Source organism: Diospyros lotus, chromosome 11, assembly GCF_014633365.1.
Source record: "Diospyros lotus cultivar Yz01 chromosome 11, ASM1463336v1, whole genome shotgun sequence".
NCBI classification, from domain to species: domain Eukaryota; kingdom Viridiplantae; phylum Streptophyta; class Magnoliopsida; order Ericales; family Ebenaceae; genus Diospyros; species Diospyros lotus.
This window is the reverse complement of record NC_068348.1, coordinates 2,046,928-2,071,806: the sequence shown is the minus strand read 5'-3', so window position 1 is coordinate 2,071,806 and position 24,879 is coordinate 2,046,928. Positions and strand designations below refer to the sequence as shown.

The 24,879-nt window shown below is 38.6% G+C and overlaps 3 protein-coding genes and 1 long non-coding RNA gene across 24 annotated transcripts in view; all 4 read right to left on the bottom strand.

Annotated features, from left to right (window-relative positions):
• LOC127813551 (uncharacterized) lies at positions 1-695 on the bottom strand. The gene is made up of 4 exons (XR_008026119.1): positions 629-695; positions 317-537; positions 147-201; positions 1-42 (listed from the first exon to the last, which is right to left on the bottom strand). It is a non-coding gene; the product is annotated as an uncharacterized LOC127813551 (long non-coding RNA).
• Positions 696-1,772: 1,077 nt separating this feature from the next.
• LOC127813550 (putative pentatricopeptide repeat-containing protein At3g25970) lies at positions 1,773-7,437 on the bottom strand. Of its 3 annotated transcripts, none has more exons than XM_052354573.1 (4): positions 4,641-7,437; positions 3,345-3,920; positions 3,163-3,263; positions 1,773-3,028 (listed from the first exon to the last, which is right to left on the bottom strand). In XM_052354573.1, the coding sequence occupies exon 1, from the start codon at positions 7,435-7,437 to the stop codon at positions 5,002-5,004; it is 2,436 nt and encodes an 811-aa protein (XP_052210533.1). In that variant the 3' UTR covers positions 1,773-3,028; positions 3,163-3,263; positions 3,345-3,920; positions 4,641-5,001. The 3 variants fall into 3 exon arrangements, with proteins under 3 accessions (XP_052210533.1, XP_052210534.1, XP_052210532.1); XM_052354574.1 differs by having other exon boundaries at positions 1,773-3,263; positions 3,345-3,473; positions 3,645-3,920; XM_052354572.1 differs by having other exon boundaries at positions 1,773-3,263.
• Positions 7,438-10,565: 3,128 nt separating this feature from the next.
• LOC127813529 (uncharacterized) lies at positions 10,566-14,286 on the bottom strand. The gene is made up of 3 exons (XM_052354539.1): positions 13,235-14,286; positions 12,352-12,894; positions 10,566-10,873 (listed from the first exon to the last, which is right to left on the bottom strand). Exons 1-3 carry the CDS (start codon positions 14,081-14,083, stop codon positions 10,772-10,774), a joined length of 1,494 nt encoding a protein of 497 aa, XP_052210499.1. The 5' UTR covers positions 14,084-14,286; the 3' UTR covers positions 10,566-10,771.
• A 615-nt stretch (positions 14,287-14,901) lies between these two features.
• The window catches only part of LOC127812633 (golgin candidate 6), a 68,000-nt gene continuing 58,022 nt past the window's right edge, over positions 14,902-24,879 (bottom strand). For all 19 annotated transcript variants that reach the window (XM_052353102.1, XM_052353098.1, XM_052353101.1 and 16 more), the window contains exons 12-21: positions 23,325-23,375; positions 23,148-23,234; positions 22,887-23,000; positions 22,728-22,799; positions 21,077-21,262; positions 20,821-20,924; positions 20,079-20,127; positions 18,968-19,033; positions 18,023-18,793; positions 14,902-15,695 (exon numbers count right to left, since the gene is read on the bottom strand). In XM_052353102.1, coding sequence (XP_052209062.1) covers positions 15,147-15,695; positions 18,023-18,793; positions 18,968-19,033; positions 20,079-20,127; positions 20,821-20,924; positions 21,077-21,262; positions 22,728-22,799; positions 22,887-23,000; positions 23,148-23,234; positions 23,325-23,375 — 2,049 coding nt within the window. In that variant the 3' untranslated portion in view covers positions 14,902-15,146. The remainder of the gene's footprint in view (positions 15,696-18,022; positions 18,794-18,967; positions 19,034-20,078; positions 20,128-20,820; positions 20,925-21,076; positions 21,263-22,727; positions 22,800-22,886; positions 23,001-23,147; positions 23,235-23,324; positions 23,376-24,879) is intronic.

The window sequence follows — 24,879 nt, the reverse complement described above, 5'->3', positions numbered from 1 at the left end:
TTATTGTGATCTGCAATAGGACTTGGGGACTCTTTAGGAACCCTGCAAAGCCACACACACACACACACATATATATATTGATTCATCAGCAACTCATGTCCTAATGAATTTTCAGTCCTGGAAATATCAGAGGAAGAGAAACCTACTCTCAGTAGCTTTTGGGAATGTGTCGAAAAGTGTAGTCACAATCTTCAGCAAAACCTGATCTCTCGATCATTGAGCAAGTCAAGATGATCAATCTTAGGAAGCTACACTCATCAAAACTTTGATAAACCTTTTGACAGAATGTTAGAAGAAGATGCAGGGGTGGAATTACCAGTACTGAGCCTCCCGGTTTCACTGGTGACTCGATCACGACTTGAGCTTTCCTGCGCGTACTCATCAGTATGTCATATTAGACCCCATTATAATGTCAAAGAAATGAAGAACAATAGAGGACATTTCTCTCTTAGTACTTGATGACTAGTCTTGTTCCCTCTAGTTTGCATTCAAAGAAGCTGCAGCCTCTGGTGCAGGGGATCGGTTTCTTCTTCCATTCTGCCATTACAAAACAGTCCCTTTATCAAGTTTCAATCACCATTTGAAACAATTTATAGAAACAATCTGTTTAGATTTCATTTGAAAGTACCTAAATACCAGTTTACACAGATTGTATAATCATCTCCTTCACAGATAGTTCCTAGGTGGAACCCCACATTCTGGCCCATGCAATCTGTAAGCTTCTCCAAGAAATCCAAAACCTCCTGAAATGGAACAGTAAATAAAATTTGGATAACGAAAACAAGAACAAAGGTTTTGATGGTTCAGACAGACCTTTTTCCCCTGGAATGGTCTAGGGAACGAGCAATCATCGAAGAAGCAATCATCAGAGATCAACAGGCTTAGTTGTTTCAGGTCCTTTGCATTGATGCAGGAGTAGAACTGCTTAATTGTGTCAGCTGGGGAAAGTGGATTAGACCTGAGGCTGGAATTGCTCGCTGAAGACACGACAACCTCTAATCTGCGGCCTAATTTTGGTTTGTTCCATCGCCCTGCTTTGATGCCCAGTTGCTGCCTCGAGGCCATCATCTTCTCACCCTTAAGTTGCCGTGTTCTCACAGGGAAGAAACTTGGGGCAAGTCCTGCTGCCGCTGCTTTAGAGCAGATGCTCTGCCCTATGGCAAGGCCTGAGAAAGCCAATAGAGCCGCCATTTACCGTTACTCAACTACAAACGTAGAGCTGCCACAGACAAATAAATTCTGTAAGAGTTGGTGCAGCAGATGAAGAGAAAGGATAGAGGTGCAAACAAGGAATCATTCTTTGGTTTAGTTTTTTCTACTTCTGTACTTTGTCCAAGAATATTTTGTGCCTTGGCCTGTAATCAAAGAACCAATGCTAATTGGCACCATTTAAAGTCCTGTTTTGTGATCGGAGTCTGCTCATTACTTGCCATTTCTTCATCATTCTATCATCATTTTGAGAAGTTAATCCATGAAGCAGGTCTATATGCCTTTGTGGGTGCATCGGTTAATCTGAAATTGAGTTTGTTTAATGTTTCATTTGATCATCCAAAAATTGATTAGCTGCATATACACTGTAAGCCATACTGAATTTTCTTACTATTTATAACCCTCTAGTCAAATGGATTTGAGAACCATGGGAAGAGAATTCTCACTCAGTGAAAACTCTGTTTGGATGGCAAGAAAAGGACTGGTTTTAGCTGGTAATTGGTGTGAAATCCCAGTGGTTTCAAAGGCACAGTGCAACAACTAATATGGAACAATAATCAGACTCAAAGAAGGCAAAAACTTTGAGAACAAGTAAACACTACTCGGCCTGTTCTTAACATGCAAGTTCACAGTGAATTTTACATCTGGCTACCGGAAGCCAATCAACTTAAAATCACTGAATTGGCAGAAGGCCAAAGGATGATAAGTACATCAAAAAGACCATTATGACTTGGGATGTTTATGCCTTTTGACAATTCTATATTTGTCGCTTAAATAGGTCTTCCCTTGAAACTGGATCTTCTGAGGTGGGGCTAGGGAGAGCACAGATGCAATTCCTTGAATTGCTTTTGCTGCTATCTTCAATTTGATTTGCCCTCTCTTTGGAAGAGGCCTTCTTCCTCTTGAATTCTTGTCGAACAAAGCAGATATGGCTGCTGCTTTAGTATTATTTACCTTGTTTCCCATCTGCCACACTCTAAGAGCTAGTCGCTGCCTTCTTCCAGAGTGTTGTTATTCTGTGCTGATAGGAGTTGATAGGACTTGAAAGAGCTTATATAGCCGCAAAATGACAGGTTATCCTTTTCCAATGTTGTTATTTTACCTTATTTTCTCTTTTTGGAAGAGGGCGTTGAACAAAGGACCAGGGCTCAATGAACAACCACAGGCACAGGATCTTTAGCTAGGCAGGAAGATGAGAGGGCATGCCAACTAGATTTGTTGAGCCTTCTTTCAGTATTTAATCCTCTCTTTGACCAAATGGGGTGTAGATTTAAAAAAATATTGGCATGATATGGCCAGGGACCAGTTCAAAATACACTCCACTAGGTCACATGCATGGTGGTTTCAGGTCAGAGACTGTATTTGTGGGAGAATCTTTCAGTCCCTCGTTTGGCACTGGGCACTGGTTTTGGGATTCCATAGTCCGTAGGTGGACCGGGAACGGGACAGATTGAGGTCAAATTTGCAGAAATGGTCTGAATTCACATCTGGTTCCTTCTTCCTTGTGTCATGACTCAATCTCTCATCGGTAGTAGTCTACTAGAGAGGTAATGGGTGCATTAGTTTGTCCAATGAAACTATAAGCCATCTTCAGCAAGGAGTTTCGGGTGAGGACCAGAGGTGTCATATATATTCTTACCAGCATCATCATTACCACCATTGTGATGTCATCTTCTTGTTGAAACCTTGCATAATTCTCTCCCTGTGGAAGAAAGCTACCTGACCATGTGCAGCAGCTTCTGGCGACATGCTACTGAACAAGCCGGCTTGGCATGTAGCAACAGCAACACGGCCATTTGACAATAACAATGAGGTTTCCCTAAAAGCAAGAATAGACATTCCAACAGATGGATGTAAAAATACAAGGGTGGCTCCCCAAAACCAGCCCCAGTTTGCATTTTAATCGAAACATCTAGCTGTCATATTTGACAAAAACAGGTCAGCATATCTTACCAGTAGACAATTTCTGCATCTATTTCACCGCCTGCATCCGGTCATCGTTTTCAGCAAACTGATATACAGCGCCTGGGTCCCACAGGAGTGCTTCTTTGTACCTGCCAAACCCACACGTGTTGACAATCAAATAGGATAAACCATATTAAACTATGAATTATATGTTCCTATCAACCACTCACCAAATCATCCTTGAATCAAGTTTGGTGGGGAAGGAATCTTTCCAATCAGACAATTAGAAGCTGGCATGTCTCCCAAACCCCCACCAATGCAGACAAAAATGGAGAAAAACTTTTTCAAGATTCTTCACTCTGCACCAGCCAATGCTATTGCAATCAGCCATTGCTGTGCCTATAAATACCTTCAAAATTGGCTCATATAGCATAGCAACTGACTCATAAATTCACTTTTCATCTAGATTGACCAAGAAAAGCTGTTGTATCTTTTGTCTAACCAACAACTTGAGAAAAAACATATCATACTCCTGATTTCCACAATGAAGAACAAGTTTGGTGGTGTAGCTGCCAGTGCAATTAGCGAAAGCTTCAGAAGAAGAAGGCCTCTGCCAAGAAGAGGCCAGGTGAAGTCAAGGATAGCAACAAATGCTTTCTATTCTATCGCTTCTGTGATCTCAAGAGCCTATTCGTATTGCCAGCACTCCAGAGGGCAAGGCTATCTCAGGGAGAGCAAAGGCATCAGAAATCATTAGCCCATATCAAGAGAACTATCTGATAGTTACTACTGCAATTACTATTCACCTGCATCATGTAAAATTTATTGGAATTAATCGAATTTAGCCAGTGGGTTGAAAATGGCTGAAATGATGTAGTAGCAAATTCCATGAATCTCTATGTGAGAGCTAAAGCAGCATCAAGTATTTTTGTAAGCTCTATCCATGACATCAATAGCTAATTTCTTTTATTGTGAGTTCTTTTTTTCTTTTTTGCTAATGTTTTTATTCTTTAGTATTATCCACAAAGAACTTAAAAGAAAAAACAAAGACAAAAACAAAATCCAAAAAGAATAAGAGTGAAAAGATCACCATTCGAGAAACATCACTATCGAACCGTTAACTTTATATTGTCTTGTTTTCACAACACAATTCAAGCCAACTCATTCAACTGCAAATTATACACTCCTAAAAGAGAGTTATAAACATTCAGTCTTTATAATCTTTTTCTCATACTGCACCAGTAAATGATACAAGCAGCAAGTGTGCATTGAATTTGACAGTAACATTTCATAACAACAACAACAACAATCACAAACTTAATCCTACTAGGTCAGGTCAGTTACATGAAGCTAAACAAGTGTTCAGGTTATTAACTTTTGAGGTTGCATAAATGAACACTTTGCTAGCCATGTATGTCAATAGTTTATAGTTTCTTTTTGCTACATATGTATGTCAATAGTCTAAGCTGTACTACTTGCCTGTATGGATAAATAGCAACAGAAGCATATTTCCTACAATAGTTCACCTGAGTTTGCTGATCTAATGTATATACCAACAGTTCAACCCTTTCCCTTCCCAAGCTGGAGCAGATGTTCCGACAACAAAAGTAACAGCTATATGACAATAATTTGTCCAAAAAACCAATTTGATTCAGAAAATATTGAAGTTCTTGATGGTCCAGAAACCTGAATCCAAGAAGAAGGCCTTTCCCTATCCTCAACCTCCCCCATTTCACCCCCACCTCACCAAAAAACAAGAAGGCATGGGGTGGCATTGCCTGAAACTTGTTGGAGGTCCACTCTATGCTTTGCTACATCAGTTTCAAGAATTCCATCCAATCCAACCCGGGCTGTGGTAGCATCAAGGTGCATTTAGTGCTCCATAATTCATGGATCAAATGATGTAATGCTATCTTCCTCTGAGTCATAGATTATCAGCATATGGTTGCTCAATTTTTGAAGCATTGAATGTATTTCTTTACTGCCAGGACACAGTACCTCACCGGCAAAGAAGTAACGGATTGATCCTCTAACTTGAATCCAACTGGATCCAGGTTCCTTGTAGATTATTCTTTCTTTCATTTTCTTTCTCAGGTTTTGAACAGAGTTCCACAAACCAGCTGAAGCATACAAATTAGAAAGAAGAACATAAGCAGAGTCATTCTCAGGTTGCAGCTGAATAAGCTCTCCTGCTGCAACTTCTCCTAGAGCAATATTTCCATGGATGCTGCAGGCTGATAAAAGAATCTGCCATATTTGAGCATCAGGGCGAAGAGGCATTTGATCAATCATTCTCTTTGCCTCTTCTATGAGCCCAAATCTACCAAGCACATCAACCACACAAGCATAGTGTTCTAAACACGGGATTAGCCCATAAAGTTCAAACATAGAGTGTAGGTGATATTGGGCTTCATTCACTAGTCCTGCATGGCAACATGAACTCAGAACTCCCAGATAAGTTATCTCATCAGGTTTCAATCCGACTCCAGTCATTTCCTTGAATAGATGAAAAGCTTCCATGAACCAACCACATTGAGAATATCCCATCAGCATGGCATTCCAAGCAGCCAAATTGTCTTCACATATATCCTTAAAAGCCTTCTGTGCATCATTTATGCTACCACATTTACAGTAAGCATCAATTACAGCACTTTCAACAAATGCATCGTGATAAACTCCAGCTCTCAGGGCCAGTGAATGAATTGTTCTACCTAGCTCCAGATCTGTTAACAAACCACAAGCTTTGAGAACTATGCTAAAAGTCGTACTGTCAACTTCGAGGGACAATCTCCATGACTTCTGGAACAATTCCAGGGCATCAAAAAGGTAATTGGCATAGACAGATGTTGCCACCATGGCATTAGTTAGTAAAACATTCAGCTCATCAATCTCTGCAAACACCTTCTTGGACTTATTAATTCCGTTGCATTTACCATATGATGTTATTAAACTAGACAACATGGAATTGTCAGACTCAAATCCAAATTTAATTATCAGAGTATGTACTTGCATCGCCTGCCTCGGTGAACATGAGTGGGACATAACATCAAGAATGCTAGCAAGCGTATACTTATTAGGTTGTATTAGGCAATCACGCATCAGGGAAAACATCACAATTGCTTCAGAAAAGAATCCATTCTCAGAATAGCCAGAGATCATAGAGTTCCAAGAAACGGAATCTGGACAAATCATCTCTTCAAAGACGCACTTGGCATCGCCCATCTGTCCACACTTCCCATATATAGAAAGTATTGAATTGCAGACAGAGGCCACAAGCAGATGTCCAGACTTGTAACAGAGCGCATGCATTTGTTTTCCAGGATTCAACCACTTTGGCCCTGCCATAGCAGACAAAACATTAATCAACGTATACTCATTCACTTCAAAACCTCTCGATCGACATAACTCAAACATCTCAAAAGCCTCAACGCCATCATAGGCCGCACCAATTCGCCCCGTCCAAGAAACAATGTCCGGCTTAGGAATTTCATCAAACACTTTGACCGCATCAGATTTTCTTCCATACCTGCAGTACATACTCATCACTGCATTGTTCAAATGAAGCGAACACCCAGATAAAAACCCCATCTTTAAACTGAACCCATGAATCTGCCCGCCTTCCTGGCCCTCAAACAAACAGCCAAACAAACCAGCCAGGCTATACTCATTAAATTCCAAACCCAAACGCTTCATATCCATAAAAACCTCCTTGCCTTTATCAAGCTCTCCATTCCAAACATACCCATTGATCATTGCCGTCCACACCACAGAATCCAAAACAAAACACTCCTCAAAGCACTTCTCTGCGCCACCAACACACCCTGATTTCGAATAGTTCTCGACGAGCCCACTGACCAAGAACACGCCCGTAACCAACCCCATCTTGATCGAAACTCCATGCGCAATCTCATTCTGCTCCAAACCATCACAGCCTCTGATCAAAGCGCTCATCGTGTAGACGTCCGGCCTCAGACCCAATTGCCGCAACCGATTGAAAAGCTCGAAAACAGGCCCGGGCTGGCCAAACCGGGCGTACCCAGAAATGAGGGCGTTGTAGACGGCGATGTCGGGGAGGTGGGTGTCATGGAGGAACCGGGCGGCGCGTGAGAAGTCGCCGGAGGAGAGAGATAAGTGGTGGCTGATGAGGAATGTGGAGAGGAATGGGTCGAGAAGGAAGCCTGACTTGAGGAAGAGGGCGTAGACAGTGTCCGTAAGGCATGGGTCATGAAGAGAGGCCGAGAGTTTTAGTGCTTGTGGGTGGAGCTTTTGAAGCAGAAGGCTCTTCAGAGAGTGTAGAGAAACAGAGCTCGTGAGTCTCTTCATTCATGGCGGCCGGATATATCAATTTGAATTGGTATCCATATATATTTTAGATAGTTGTCCATCAATTTTTATTTTTTTAATTTTGACTCATAAATTTTTATTTTTCTTCGTTAATATTAAAAAAAATACTATTTTACCTGAATTAATTAACACACACAATGACTAAAAAGTATCAAATGACAAATATATCCTTATCTTGAAATTACAGTCTGGACTCGAATATATCGCACGCGCATCAAATGAATTCTGGGCAGACTTCATCATGGATGAAGTCCGCTCGCCTCTGCCTAGCAACTTGATAGACTTCATCTGCCTAGCCCATATCTTGGTCTGAAAAGTATCACAATTTTATCTTGATATCACCTTATCTTGCACATTTTAACAAACGCCCCCAAATATATAATCTTTCATCAATCCTACCTTAGTCCTCTCACCCTAATTCTAAAATTAATTTCTTTAAAATTCGAATTTGAGCTCGACTAAATCCTTCCTCTTGTTTTTAACTGTCCCTTTGTCATTGACATTGTTCTTCTACCGGCCAGTTGCTCGATGCTCAGTGCAATTACTCACAAGGTTGTCGTTTCTAACTTTAATTACTTGCTCAATTCCTTTTCACCATCGATTGTGCGGTGTTCGGTGCTGATGCCGCCGTCAATTCAATTGCTCAATGCTTGCTTGCTCGCTTCCCACTCTTCATCGATTACTCGATGCCACCATAAATTCATACTTTCATATCTTCAGTTGCTTTCATTGTTACTTGTTATAATCTTTTCATAGTAATTACTTTTCAAATTTTGTCATAGAGATACGGAACGATGAATTAGATAAACTTTTATAAATTGTACTATATTTGATTATTTTTTCAAATTTATTGTTGATTGTTGTTTAAATGCATTATGAATTTTATGTTTATGTTTTCTTAAATACATTATAGAAAAAAATTATGTTTACTTTTAGATTGAATAATTATTTTTTATTATATTTATAAAAAAAACTCTTATATTTTTTTATTTTCTATTTTTTGACAAAATATCATTTTTCTGTTTCTATTTTATATCGAAAAAATTTCCTATTTTCGTTTTCATGTAACTTAGATGAAAATTGGCTTGAGTTAGATGTCGATTTAAAGAGTAAAGAAGTAATAGAATTTTTTTTTAGGTGAAAAAAGTTTCAAATTGGCATGGTGACGAAATTCAAGAGATTAAAGCCAAGAAAAAGCCCATTTAATTGGGCCCAAATCAAAGCTAAGTATTAACTCACTTGGATAAGGCCCCAACTAAGCCTGTAAACATAACAAGGTTAATTTTGGTGCTAACCTCTATTTTATAGATCTGACGAGAAGATTTATTCATTCTAGTCGTGATTCCATTAATTTAGATATTGATGATACAATTTTAGACATAGTCACTAATGCTTAAGATTGTGAATTAATTGTTTTTAAAGTACAGATCAAGTGGTTAGATCACGATAAGTTGAAATTCACACCAGTAGATTGTAAGTTCGATTCTTTGCCATGTACAGTGAGACAAAACTTTCACTTATGATTTATTTTTTTTTGTCGAAATTGAGAGCACGAAAGATGAAAAATAGTGCAAGGATGGTAATCCCAAAATTGTGACAATAGTGATGAAACTTAATTCAAAATCTATAAGTTCTAATTTGTTGGGCAACAGGTTTAGCTTTTTTACAACCATGAAATCAACATGTTTCAAAAGAGTTCATACATTTCAAAGATACTCTATATATTTTTTTTTTTTTTGGTCTAATGGTTAAAGTTTTCAAAACATACCTAAAAATTCATACTTTATGTGTTTAGATAAAGTATTATTTTTAAAATACCCTTTATGTAACTTGCTTAAAAGATAAAATTAACTAGGCTAGTAATTAGTAACTAATTTCTCAAGTAATTTAACCACTACATCAAAGCTTATTTTAAATAAAATTTCACTTAAAAATTTAATGTAATTTTAACATCACTCGATAAATTTTCATTGAAAGGCCACCCCCTCAAGTTGTTTATAAAGGAGATTATGATAAATCTATGGGCCTTGATTCCATCAAAGATCAATATTGAACAATTTTAAAGATACTTATGTTCAAAATTAGAATGAACTTATCTTGAAGAAGTCAAGTATCTAAGTTTAGACTTAAATTTTTTTTTATAAGGATTGAGTTAAGTCGAACCAAAAGAGGAATATCGAAGTAGAGGTGGCAAATAACATGATGGTGTGTTTGGATCACATTGGCAGATGAGGCATTGCAAGAAATGAGGTGCTGAAGTTGATGGAAAATTTGAACACAAATGCAATGGACTGTTCGGGTTGGCCATTTCAAACTCAATTTTAGTTCAATTAGGGTTCAAATTAGATCGAACCAATTGATGGGTCTTGTAGATGGCATGGAGGTGAACACATTGGTAAATTCAATGCGAAATATGGACTTCCTTTTGTGCTGCTGAATCGTGAACAAAAGGGCAAAAAAACCAACAAGAATGCCACCTTCAAACAACAACACCAAATAGGATTAAGTTGCATAAATAAGGTTAATGTATGGCAATGTTAAAAGCCCTTCCCAAGGCTAAGTGGTGTCGATTCATGCTCATAATCATGCATGAAAAGAAGTTTTTGAATCTCATACGACAATACATTCAAACATGTTAAGCGACTTAAATGATTGCGAGAGAAAAAAAATAAACGAGTAGAATGATTAGTGATTAAATTTTGTTATTTGTGCGGCCTACTTGAATTGTAAATTTCATATCCAATTGACTCAACAATAGTAGTGAAGCATTTATTTTAACCTTAATATATTTCATTTATTTTCAATTTAGACCACCTCTTGATAGCAAAAACTCTAATTTATTGCCTTAACCTAATTTGTTTCAAAAGGTGAAATCGCTCACCCCCGGGCGCCCCCCACCCCCGGCCCGACAGCTGCCTTAACCTAATTAATTTGAGGTTAAGAGGATTTGGTAAATGTTGGGTGCAAGTCAGACATGGCATGATCTATGTCCATTGGAGGATGATTATTTATGGTGATTGGTAAAATTAAATAAATAATGCCCTTTTATGTTAATAAATAAATAATATTATACAAACAAGACGATGTATTATAAAAATTTATCGATATTCACTCTGCACATACGTCTTTAAAGAGCTATAATAAATGAAAAAAAAAATCTCTATTATTTTACTAAAAAATAAAAACTATGAAAGGGTTTTTGAAGCCGTGCTATTACAAAATAATACGAAATTGAGTTAAGGGAAATATCAAAAACATAAAAGCTTTGAAACAAGAAGAAGAATATCCTTATCATTTGGTCCTTAATTTGTGTCTATATTTCACAGACCTCTCCTTCCATGCACAAGCCCACATCTAACACCAACAAGCCTCTTCTCACTGATTCCATCATCCTGCAGCAGTTTCTCCTTGGAGCCTGCGAATGAACCATCTAGTTAGGATCGGATAACACACATTATATAACTAAAAATGAAGAAAATAATAAGGGTTAAAAAAATTTAACGTCGTTAGGTTTTAACATACCTACACCCACCACGATCCCACAAAAGAGAAAAAAAGAAAAAAAAAATCCACTCAATTGTATATGAGTAGTGGGATTCACGGTTTGGACATACAAGTCAATAGTTTAATGAAATCTTATAATATAACAAGGAATGTTAAACTATTTATATGAGACGACCCTAATTCATACCTCTCTTAAAAGTATGATGGGTTTTATTACCGTTTCGTTGGAAGAAAATGAATATTTTTGAAAGAAATTTATATACTTAGCACTATCTTTTTTTTTTCTTTTTTTCTTTAAATGAAACTTTTATTAAATAGAAAGAAAGAGGAAACAATGATCATGCTAAAACATATTCCAAGTAACAATATAAAGCAAGAAAAAATTATCAACATGAAAAGACTGGCACTGCAAAACTAGAGCATATCTCGAGTCTCACAAAGAAACAAACAGTCTCAAGCACAAACTTCAAGAGCTCAGCAACTAAAATGAAAAGAGACAAGTTTAAGAACTGAAAAAAATAGAAAAAAAACTTGTGAGAGGAAGCTTCGAAATAGCAACAATTGTTTACATTAAGACAAAAGTTATTATATTTACACCTTCTAATTATTATTAGACATTTGATGCGAATGCTAATATTTTATAATGAAAACACTCAATTACTCTCTTAAATAATAATTTAGAGTGCAAAACATATTTACATTTTAAGTCACCATTTAACATGAAAATTGACATTTTGCAATGCCAACCTTGAATGGAGAGCACAGTGGCCACACACTATGACTTGTAGGTTAATAAATGCATCAAGAAGATGAGTGGATTAAGGAAAACATACTCTAATTCAATATTTTATAACTTCTTAACTTAGTATTTAAAGACTTATCCATACACCTATAAAATGGTCTTTTAACTTGTTATTCTATAGACTTAGTTTTTGGGTGATGTCCCATCATGAACGCCCTAACTGCCCTGCTCTCAAAGTTTTCACTAGGGATGTAAATCAGGACGTGCCTCCACTAGTCAAGGATCGATCCCTTGAGCAACTGAGGGCCCACGAGCATCTCGTCAGCCAAGTACTTTGTAGGATCTTTCTTTGCCAATAAAGCTATGCCATGCAGGCAATGCTATTCATCTTTAGTAAAACTAAAAAGTAGAGATGAATAACAATGATGCGATAGTTTAATCGGTATTATACATCTATAAAAAATAAAATCTGTGAGACACCATTTCATCTTTTTCGAACAATATTTTCACATGATTTGCCATCTTATTAGTATCATCTCTACTAGAGATGAGTATCATTAATGCAGTGAACAAAACAATAAAAACCCAAGAACAGTCAGATCCCCAGTTATTACGAGAGAGAAATATATGGATGAGATGATGCTTACCCTGTCCCAGAGACGAGGATCGGGTGTCTTGTAAACAACAACAGTGTCGATGTCAGCAGGATCGGGCATCTCCCACTTGCAGACAAGATGCGGAACACGATGCTTGGAGTACTCTGTGAGTGTTCGATTGGTTAAGGAATCCAACCGGGCCTTGGACATGTAGAAGATGAAGGGGTTCTGGCAAGGGTTTCTAGCCACTGGTCGGGTGTTGAATGAATAGGCCATGAAGTCGGCTTTCTTGTACCAGTTCAGGAATGTCCTCGCCGGCATCTCCACCTCCCGCGGCGACAGGACGCCGCGAATAATTTGGACGGCGAAGCCCCACGACACCGATACTGTCCACTTCTTCTCCTTGTCGTAGCAAATGGATTGCTGGACGATGGCCGACGGGTCGAGCCCCATCGGGATCTGCAGCCGCTGCAGCGCCGCCACCCTTGTCGAGTTCGGGAAGATAGGCTCCACCACGTCGAGGTGGTGCATCGACACCAGCGGCGCCACCGGGTGGGCTGCCAGTATCCCGAACAGGTTCCCGAACACGTCGAACTGCATCCACAACCAACAACCATATTCAAGAGACAACAAAATACACAAATTCAAAAGTAGTTCTGATTCATGCATTCGATCACGATTCCACAAAAAAGAGCATAATTTACTAATTGTAATTTTGTATTCTATGAATGAATCGGAAGTGGGTTTCAATAAAAATGATTTTTTGATTTGATTTGAAGTAGGAATAATGAAAATTTCATTGCTAAAAACACATTTTTTGATTAATTATTGGGAAAAAACTAGAAATTTCAGTTTTGGATGTTGAATGGTGAGAAAGAGTCGAGCTTGATGACAAGAACATGCACCAAAATCGGAGGAGAAGCAGTTGTTGGACCTGGTGGAATCCGGGTTCTCGGGTCAGCGGCACGCCCAGCTCTGCCATGCAAGCCTGCATCCGGTCGTCGGACGCGAACAAGCCGGGGTACCTCTGAATGCACCGGTCCTGAAACTTCTCGATGGCCTTCGCCAGCGGGTAGCTAATGGCGAAGCCGCCGCCGCCGAACGCCATGCTCGACGAGAAGTATATGTTCTGCAGATGGCTCTCCGAGTTGCCGCCGATGTAATAGTACCCGTTGTGATCGTACTTGTTCAGCACCGTCAGCAGATTCTGGGTGACGAAGAAGGTGTCGTCGTCGCCCATCACGAACCACCGGACGTTCCTCAGGCCCAGCCGGAAGGTCTCCGAGACGATCCGGGAGATCCGGATGGCCAGCTTCAAGCCCTGCTGGTTGGAGTACGAGAACTGGTCGGTGTTGCCGGAGATTTTGACATGCGGGAGGTCGTCCCCAGCTTCGCTCTCGTTCAGCGGGCTGTCGAGCCACACCACGCCGCGCATCTCCGCCGGCTTCCACCACAGCTTGATGTAGTTCTTCCGGTTCTCCCAGAGCCGGGCCGACCCGGCAATGCCGAAGGCCACGTGACGGAGCTCCGTCCGCTCGTATCCCGGGACGCTCCACTCCGAGTCGTTGGCCTCGATCGCCGGCGGCAATTCGGTGGCGTTGGAGAGGCGGTTCGCGGAGACGGTGGTGGCGGTGAAGAGGGGGTCGTCGTCACAGCGGCCGGCCGGCGATGTGACGAGCTTGAGAGTGTAGATGACGTAGGTGGCGCTGACGAAGACGATGAGGCCGACCATGAACTTGGGCAAGGCTCGGCTCTCCGAATCCTTCTGGCTCGATTTCATCATTGATCTCAAAATTATGAACAAAATTCAGCCGTCTTCTCAATGGGTTTCCAAATAATAATTCTCCTGGAAATGTTTTCAGATCAAAGGCCCACCAGATCTGGAGATCAATGTGAAAGAAAGGAGAGTTTGATCTGAGAGGGGAAATTAAGAAAGATGGAAACTCTCTCCTGAATGGAGGAGGAAGGAGGAGAGCTATAGAGGACAGGGTACATAACACTACTGCTATATCGCCATGTCTGAGCATCTTTGGTTTGATTATGTCATATGCTGTAATTAATTGATTATGTCATATTTATTATGCATGTATATAAGCAGAGAGAGAGAGAGAGAGAGATGGTCGGTGGCTGATGGTTTCCAGACATTAAGGAACTATAGTTATATATATAGAGAAATTAAATTTATCACTAGATTCATAATTTCGAAATTCGCTACATGCTTATATAATAAAATAAATGTACAATAATATCTTAAAATAATTATCTAAAAAGATGGAGATATTATAAACGATAATTAAGATTTCTTTTAAAGTTAAAAGAGAAGGTTCATTGGTAACTATAGGGGACTATTTTTGGTGCATTAACTTAGAATGTCGAGTAGGAGCATTAGAGATCTAAAACTGGCGTAACCCATCCAATAAAATTAAGACTTATAATTGTGGTTATATTCTAAAATTAAGGTTGGTAATGTTATCAAGAAGGTCAAAACTTATAACTCTTAGCCTTTTTTGTGGATATGCATCACTATCTTCCATTTTCAGGGCTGCCATAGAAAAAGCATTGCAAAGTAAACAAAAGAATAGCATAAATATAGTGACCAAGGAAGTCAGAAACCAAGCAAATCCATCTTAGGAAATCCAAACCCTTAAAACGACAATCCAGACAGGCCCAGGGATGAACAAATTTGAATTCACCTTCTCAACATCATAAACAACGGGTAGCAGACTGTACAAGTCATAATTAATGATGTACAAGAGTGTTTTTAAGAGGGTATGAAGTCAAGTTTGGGAATGTCCAGAGAGAAGTTACGAGAATTCAAACGTGACAACGTTGTGTAACACGGGCACTTAGTCGTCTTCCTCTTCGTCGTCGTCGGGTAGCCCAATTTCATCTCCAATACCCTCGAGTAATTTGTCGACGTCTTCCCCTAACTCCAACAGCCTCGCGGTTAGCTTTTCTACCTTGCTCTGCTCTTGGCCAAGGCAAACAAGCAAATCGTTTAGTTCGGCCTCGCTCTCCTTCTGGGCTTCTTCCTTTGCTTCAGCCCGTATGGCCTCCACGTCTGGGGTGGGCGTGGCTCCACCGCCCTTTAGAGCTGTAACTTCTTTTTCCAGAAGGAAGTTCGCTTGTTCGAGGCTGTTGTAGGCATCAGACAGACTCTTCAGATCAGCTTCCATCTTCCCAGCCAAATTGCTGTACATTGAAGCCTCGGATTCACTCTTGGCTTTCTCGGCCTTGAGCATCTCTAGCCGCTGGGATGCCTCTTGGAGATCTCTACGGAGTGTCTCGACCTGGACTCTTTCTGAGCCCCCACTAACTCTATGCTCGGGCCGAGATACACCACCACTCATCTTGGCTAGATCTTCAGCCAAAGTCGCATTACGACTAAGAAGGTCCTTTTCAACAAGTAGTCAATAGAAAGAAAAACAGCGAGAATCAGCAATTGCACCGCGTGATAATGTATTAGTGTTAATAGAGCTACATCCTAGCAATAATTTCCACCAGATTATGGTTAAGTACTACACTTTGTAGGTTTTTAGGGGAAGGGGAAATGCTTAAGAACAACACAATCGTCACAATATTTGAATGGAAATAATGGAAAGGGAAACTGAACTCGGGTTACTTACAAGAGAGAGTGGTGCATGATGATCAGACCACTCCCCTCCCATGGAAAATACTTGAGAATCAGACAAGTTGACAGATAAACTTACAGAATAGGGGCTAAAAAACTAAAATACTCTCGCCCACATTGTATTACATTTTTTCCAATACAATGTGGGTGAGGACATTTTAGCTTTTTATCCTTCATTCTGTAAGCTTGTCTGTCAATCTGTCTGGTCTTGTAGAAGAACTCCCCCTCCCATATAATCCATAATAAAAACACACCAAGCTTTGCTTCAATTAGGTGAGGTTGCTACGTGAATTCTAGCTCAACAATCATCTATATCCATTGACCATATCTTCTATAAGGCCCTTAATTTCCCATGTCCTATCTAAATGTTCTATACCAAGTTTTCTTTGGTCATAACAGTACAAGTAAAGCGAAAACATATGCGACACAAGTATCTATTGCAAGTATTGTTAAAATAACAATCATAGACAAGTCTGATAATGAAATTTGAAAATGGCGGTAAAGAACATATTAGAAGGCCAAAATCATAAGAAACCAGCTTTAGAAATTCATCCAAGGCATTGGATCCAGCTAATGGACATTGTTGTCATGCTGGAAAAGAGGCAAATTTTCACGATGTTCTCTGAGACAATACAAAACTTATTCCTTCCTGGATAACTTTACCCAGTTCCACGTTTATATTTCATTTTTCATATTTATAAATTCCATGAGGAGATTGCCATAGCTGGCCAACCTACGTTACATAAAGCAAATGATGCTTGGATAAGGCCAGGAGTACCAAACCACCAAGTAGACCACATAACTACGTATTAAGGGCCTGTTTGGTTCGCGGGAATGGAAGTTGAGAGAATGAGAATAGGAATGAAATAGAATCCTTAGTTCTATTGTCATGTTTGGTATGGTCAACTTCAAAATGACCATTTCATTCATTTGTTATGTTTAGTACACTAGAGGCGAGATGGAATGGAATGAAAAAATAACTCTACAATAAAATACCCTTAGTCTAAGAAAATTAAAATATTTTTTTGAGCATTTAAAAAATATTTTTATTTTGTTGGCTGTTGATAAAACATTATTTTTATTTTTTAGGTGTTAATAAAATATTATTTCTAGCCTTGTGTCTAAGGATACGTTTTTAACTTTGAAAAATATGTTGGGCAAAAAAGCACTTGGAACTATTTTTGATGGAATGAAATTAGGATTCCATCTAGATTTAGAGGGAATCACGATTCCCACATTTGATGCAATGGGCATTTTCTAGGGACGGTTATTCCCTCTCCAAAGCTGCAGCAAAAAATAAATTTACTTCATTCTCATTCTCATTCCCATTCCCTGCACCCCCATTCCATTGAACCAAATGGGCCCTAAGACTTCCATTGTGTGCCTAACACACTCAATGTTTGTTTGTAAAACCATTTTATGATACGAATACAAACAAAATTTCAACTAAAAACAGAGATCTGTGATGTCCTTGAAAATAAGAATTAGGTGAACCTAACACCCAAAAAATGTATCAGGACCCAAAACCCTACTGCAATCCGTCTAAAATAAATGCCAAAAAACAATCTACCTTGCAGAGAGGAGTAGTTCAATTCTTCATACAGAGAAGTATTTGCCATGGGTTCTTCTATTCTATGCATACACCTTGTCTTTAAACAAGGTGTATTTATAACAATGTTTTTAAATTCAAAGCATTCTTATTGGTTGGTGACAAATACACCTGATTCTCACACACATCACTAACCAATAGAAGTGCTTTGAATTAAAAACAAGGCATAACAAATACTCCTTGTCTGGAGAGAAGGCGTATTTGTTTCTCTTTATCCTGTGCCCTAAGGACACAGAAAAGAAAAGCCCATTTACCATTTCAGGTTCCCAAGATCTTCCCAGGTCCATCCAAAGCCCCACATACCACCAGATCAAGAAAAGTTATCTAGGACCTTTTGATTAAAAAGATACAGGTTTTGGCACCATCTAGTTCAATTAAGATGCTTATAGAAAGTGATATTAAATCCAGACTTAAAATATTACACAAAACCTTTAACTCTTTTTTTAATTAAAAAAAAAAAAGGCTTTCCAGGGTAAGCATACCTGTATCTCAGAGCACTGCCTCTCCACAAATGATTTTAGGCGTTTGATATAGTCCCCATCTGTTTCCCCACCCTTCTGTTCTAGTTCAGCTGGCACTACTGCCACCTTTCTCTTTGGATGACTATAGACATCTACAATGCTCTCTCTTATATTTGCCTCCAGCTTTCCAACAAAGTCGACAAACTGACCATCAAAAATTGATGCAAGCATAGGATGGTCTTCATTCTTCTGATTGCTTGCCTCATGCTCATCAACATCTTCAGTTTCTTCCATACTAGCAGCAGTAGGCGATCTCGACAGTGGTTTACGGGACTCAGTTGTTTTCCCAGAAGAAAAAAAAATGCTTGTCTTCATCTCATCAAACTTCAAGAAGTATGATGTAAGCCCAAGTTTGTCACTTATTGCATCAACTATGGTAAAAGCGTCCCTTTCTCTGTCACTAGATTTATTATAGATAACACATTCTCCTAAAAGTAGTGCTGCCAGACCCCTTATCCAAGCTGTTGTGGTTGAATTTGATACCAGTTCAAGCAAATATGTAATATGTGGGCGTGAATCTAAGAAGCAGTGTACCGCATTTGGGCAATCCAAAAGCCAGATCACTAGCAGTTTCAACATAATTGGTTGAACATACATATCCACCGGTGTACTTGATTTTCCATCTTTGCTCTTCATAGAGGAAGCAAGAACCAAGTATTTCACCATTCGGTGTAGTAATGGCTCTGGAGCTCCTAAAGATGGTGTAGGTGCCTCCAGTTCAATTCGTAAAAACTGCAGGAAATTCCCAAAAACAATTGAAAAATGGATCTGTATGTAGAGCCCCAAAGGGGTCGGAGAAAGTGCCAATCTCAACTCTGAACAGCTATTTGTTTAGTTTAACATACATTTTCTGACCCTATTAAGAACTAGCAAGAAACTTTTAACGATGAGATGAAAATGCCATACCTTCTCCTTGCATTGAATATTATCCGTCAGTATGTGAGAGAGGACACTAGCAGCTCTACCACAAGTCTGCACTTCAAGAATTAGCTGGATTATTTTCACAGAAAAACCACCAAGCACCAAGAAAAACTTGTGCTCTGGCAAAAATAAATATTGTTGAGAGTGTCTTATATAGTTTCCCACTGTTGAAAGATGGAGGGAAAATGTCCAAGGATGAACCATGTCCAATGGCATTTGTACAATAGACTTTTCAGAATTAAGAACACAAGTTCAAGAAAGCTTCCAATGGAAAATAGTGAACTGAGAAAAGATGAACAAGCAAAGCCCTTGGATCTTTTATACATGGGATATCCAACAAGATCAAAACTCATTCCCAACCCATACTGGAAAGGGCTGACTGCCTTCAAAAATCTCTCATTCAGTCCTTCCAAACGCACAAGAGCACTAAATACTCCATGCCAACTCATAGACATACATGAAGAACATCCATGAAGCACCAACAGGGATACAAAAACAGACAGAGTGAAGGGATTTGGAAGAGTTAAGGATCTAGAACAGAAAGGATACAACTAAAAGGTATTTTTTTATTACTAATTGTTGAACATAATAGCCAACAGGGGGTGGAGGGTAACACTGATTGAACTGTGGGGAGGAGGGGGGAACTACAAGCGTTTATACATATTAACACAAGCCCAACTAAAATACAATGCCTAAGGTGAAAACAAAAATAGGAAGTATGTATCTCATTATTTTCGGGAAGCATGACGTCTTAAAAAGTGATTACACTTACTCATTCACAAAACTATTATACTTGCATTTTCCATTGCATCAGATATTGGGGGGGCCACCCTTAAAAAATCTATGGATAAATTCTAAATGCCATGTGAAACCCATGAGTATATACGAAAATTTTTGAAGATGGTTGGGGGAGGGGTGCGGGGGCATGCCCCCCTTGAGGATCCCTCCCTAAAAGAAGATTGAGGAGAGAATGTCACAAGATAGGACTTAGGACACTATCTACTATGCAGGATGGCAACCTGTTCAAGAAATAAATGTAGACATCAAATCCATGGTATTTAATAACAAAAAGTGAGATATTGAAGAATTGTAGTACCTCAAGATCACCATCATTTTCACTCACATTAAGACCATGTAGTAGCATGCTGCATGAACAAATTCATAAAAGATTCGATCATTAGAAGCATCAACTTCAAGCTAAAGTCAGTGGGCACAGAAAATGAAAAATATGTTATGACCCTAGGGTTTGGCTAGGGTTTAGGAAGGAATTTGGTAAGAATGCGGGAAGGAGAGATCAAAAAGGGAGAGAGGGGCAGAACGGGAACAGAGAGAATTGAGGGAGAAGAGAAGAAGAACCGAGGGAGAGTTAGGAGAATTAAGAGAGAGAGAGAGAGAGCAGAATTTCAATTCATTCATTCATCAACATAACCCCCATCCTCCTACAAGTAGCCTTTTATAGGCATCAGCTAGCAACTAACTGAAAGCATATTCTAGAATAACAGCACCCATGTGCTGCTAACATAATTACAAAATATCTCCTAACAACAATTGTAACTCCATTACAACATTGCCCCTCTAATACCCCAAGGGTTGTGACAAAACAACACATCTAAGTGAAAAAAGAAAAGCATATCATTATACAGCCTACACACAGATTTAAGTGTGCTTACCAGGCGTGCATGGTTTCTGGGTTACATGGTATGTGCCCAGTGAGTTTACTCAATGCACACGCAAAGGGTAGTGACTGTGAGTTCTTATTGACACGCGCACACACACAAAAAAAAAGAAAGCATATCATTACAAGGGTCTGGTACTGAAGGGGTACAAGATAAACAAACCTTCCAAATGACATGTTCACATCCTCCTCATGTGACGCATGGGACACTGCTTGTGGTTGAGGAATCAACGTAGAAGCTAACATTGTTTGACCATCAGGGTTTTTCTGCTTCAGTTAACATGGATGGGCAACATTTTTGAAAGCAAAGAAAGAAAGCAAATCTTTTAAGGTTGAACTGTATGAATGAGAAGTTCAAGACAATAAATAAGTTCATTGAGTAAAAAAAAAAAGGAAAATAAGAAGTGCACCATACCAACCTCGCAAAAGCACTTAAAGATGTAGTCCGCTGCTAAAAACTCCTGAATGCTTGGAGCCCGCAAGACAATTCGGAGGACAGAATTCAGTGCGGGTTCTACCTGTGACTCCTCCCCAAGGACTTTATTTGCAAGGGCATCAAGATTCTTAGGATGACTGGTAATCAGATTACCAATGCATCTGAGTGCCTGATATAACAAAAGCCTGTCAGGTATGTTATTAAATCCTGAAAAATTCTTATACTTCCCAAAATCATTCATGCACTGAGAAGTTTATTCTGTTGGTACAACAACATACCAAGTTTATTTCTGTTGGTACACACAGAACGTTTCACAATGACCATTCTTTTAAATTTCATGCAAAAATTTATCATAAAACCCATTCATTAATCTCCATGCTGACAAAAGGTCATGGAAGTTAGTAAAACAAATACTTCCTGTGTTAGTGGTTGCCAAAGTAATGAAAACAAAATACTTACCACTAAAAAAAATGAAAAAAAACAGTTGTCATGTTGAAGGAGCTAAAAAGTAATCACAAGAAAAGAATGGGTTAGATTATTCACTGTGCAAACAGATATAGTCCCCCTCATAAGTATCTCCCTTCTGACTCAACCAAGTTGATAGTTGAAATAAGTGAAACAACCCCCAAAAAAGCAAATCCTCACCCCCCCCCCCCCCCCCCCCTCCCCCCAAACTCTTCCTCCCTGGGAACAAGTTGCCTGAGAATAGGGAGCCAGAAACACGTTGGTCCTGAATGTTTCATAAAGAATCTACTCATAGTGCAGTAGTGTGTGTGAAAGTTCACCATAAGAAAAGGGCAAATTTTTTTCAAAACTAGTAACATACATAGACAAAAAGGTATGTGATAGATAAAGTGGTGAAAATCATAAAAACAAATATTTTGGAAAACAATATTTTGGACAAAAAAGTAGAAATTAATACTGTTTTATTAGTTTCTTTATTTTAATTTGTTTCCTAGTTTCTTTTAATTTCTTTTATTTCCTAGAATCCTAATTAGATTGGGATTATCTTTATAATCTTAATTAGATTATATCAAGGAATTCTAAATAGAATAGCTTTTTATCTATTAGTTGTCTATACATTATCCTTTAGTGAAGTACTGAAGAACAGACTTAGATGAATAATATTGAAAATCAATATTGGTTTTGAGTAATTAGGACTACTACGTTTCTTTGGTTTGGGTTCTACATCATAAACTGTCAACTTATGGTTGTGGAGCGTCACATAATGGAATAGACTCACTTGCAGCAGTTCATTGGAATGTCATAAGATATATCAACCTCTGTGTTTTTCCTCAACCAAAAATAAAACAAACAAAACAAAAACGACAGTTATGGCTGAAACGTTGTCAACAGAAGAAACTTTATACTTAGTGTCAGATTATTATATACTATAATTTCCATTATCAGCTTCAAGAATCAAGAAATTAATTTACAGTTCCCAAATTTAACATTACCTGAAAATTTGATTCCAGATTCTGCAATTTGCATCACTAATAGAGAGCGTGCTAGATTAAACAACTAACTTAAAATTCCATAAATTCATTTCACTTGCACTACAACATTAAATTGCATTCTTTGACATGCACACAAATTGAGAGCAGAAGAAGAATAATAAGAAGCCAATATCTTACCATACAACGCACAGCAACAGGAGCCCATTGGCTTTCTACTCCCAACACTAAAAGATGGTCTAAAATTTTTTTCTACAACCAATGAAATAAACCAGTGTGAAATATGTTACCAAACATTTAGGCTTTTCAGCAATACAGCTAAAAGAGTTTGGAACTAACCTGAACTAAAACTGTTTTGTTGGTCAGTCTTTTACCATCTTTTCCAGGGTCAGTTTCTGGACCTCCCATTATTAGCAAATTGATAGTCTCCAAAGCACCAAGTAGATTTATTGTCTACCGGCATCATAATTGTCCAAAGACACCAGAACATGACCAGTAAGGCTTCTGTGATTGCACAGGCAACCACACATGTATGTCTATGCTGATGCACAACAGTTAAAATAAATGGAGAACAAAGTTGTAAATATCAAAGTGTCTAACCTTCTGCTGGGTGAAACTGTAGCTATTTCCTCTAAGCTTCAAAATTGATATCAACGGGTCAAATCCCATAGTTTCCCTTAGTAATACCTACATCAAGCATATAAGAAGGCTCAAATTGGGGAAGAAATACATGAATGACAAACATATTAGACACATTGCTAAGCATGTAATACATACCTGATTAGAAGCATTTTTGTGAAGGAGATTGTTCAACAATTCAAGACAGTCCTGCACATTGGCGAACAGGTTAGCAAAATAACTGTGATATTCACAATTATCAATGGATATTTCTAACAAAAACATGACAAGTGATGCTTTAGACAGCTTTCTGTCAACAATAAAATATCAAATCTTGTCCTCATTCTCGGACAAGATCAAATCAGTGATTGATCGATATTAGTTTTATATGTTTCCTAAACAGAATGTATCTTCTAGATTAGATTGCTGCTGTATCTTTCTGTTATTAGCTCTATCTTTCCATTAGTTGTATTCCAAATTTGTACAAGTTTCCAAAAGCATATTTGGAAGCTTTCTTATTAGGAACTTCCTAATTTATGAAGGAAGTTTGTATATATATTTGGTTCTACCCGTCAAAGGGGAACAAGATTGAGAGAAAACTTTCTTTCCCACATCTTTCTTGACACTTTCCAGTAAAACCCATCAAACTACTGATTGGTTTGACAAAACATGCAGCCTTCATAACTTTCTTGTTCACATTAATGGACAAATAATAACTTAAGCTGGATTAAATTTTTGCAGAAGATTCTAAAAATACAGGATTGGACAGTTCAAGCAAGCAGAATCATCTGGTCAACAATACACCAAATCAATATTGTATACAATGTCCCAAGGTATAACACTCCGAACAAATTATGGTAAATCCAAATAAAAGATAAATGATCTGTTTGGCCATGCCATGGATTGACAAAAAGCACTTTTGAGGAGATAAACAAACTTTTTGTGCTATTTGACTCATAAAAAAATATTTTGATACAATGGCGAAAGCTATTTTTTTACTATGCAGGAGAGGCAGAAATTTGGAGCTTTATGTAGAGGAGAAGCAGCAAAGAGTATAGCAAGAAGCAAATAGTATAGCAAGCCCTTATCCCACTATGGGGTTGGCTAGCAAAAGGAGAAGAAGAAGCAAAATGTAAATTTTTTCTCAAATGACTCAAATCAATCAGAAGTATTCTTGCATAAGCTCTTTTCATAAAATTGACACATGACAACAAAATTTCACAGTAACCATGATGTGTGTGTGTTGAAATCCAGAATGATTTGAAGAGGATTTGGAGGAGATTGTGGTGAGCGATTAAGATTGAGATCACAATATTTGGAAGGTTTAGGCTGATTATTTGGGGCTGATTTCTTGGGTTAAATCTTATGTTTCCATTTTTGTTCTCTATGTACATGATAAATAGGGACCAAGTATGTAAAGGAAGTGTAGACTCATTGAATATAGAAGTCTGATTTAATTTTCTCGTCGTCTACATGGTATCAAAGCCCAGGTCACTCTGAAAACCCTAGAAGCCATGGCCGCCAACCATGAATCTATCCGGTTAGTAACTCAGGAGGGAGAATCAGAGATAATCCCCTCCATGGGTTCGATTGGTGGGTTTGAAAATTCTTCAATTTGTCTTACCGTAGAGAAGCTGAATGGGAAGAACTATCAAGAATGGGCCCAATCCATCAAGCTGGTCATCGACGGCAAAGGCAAATTAGGCTTCCTTAC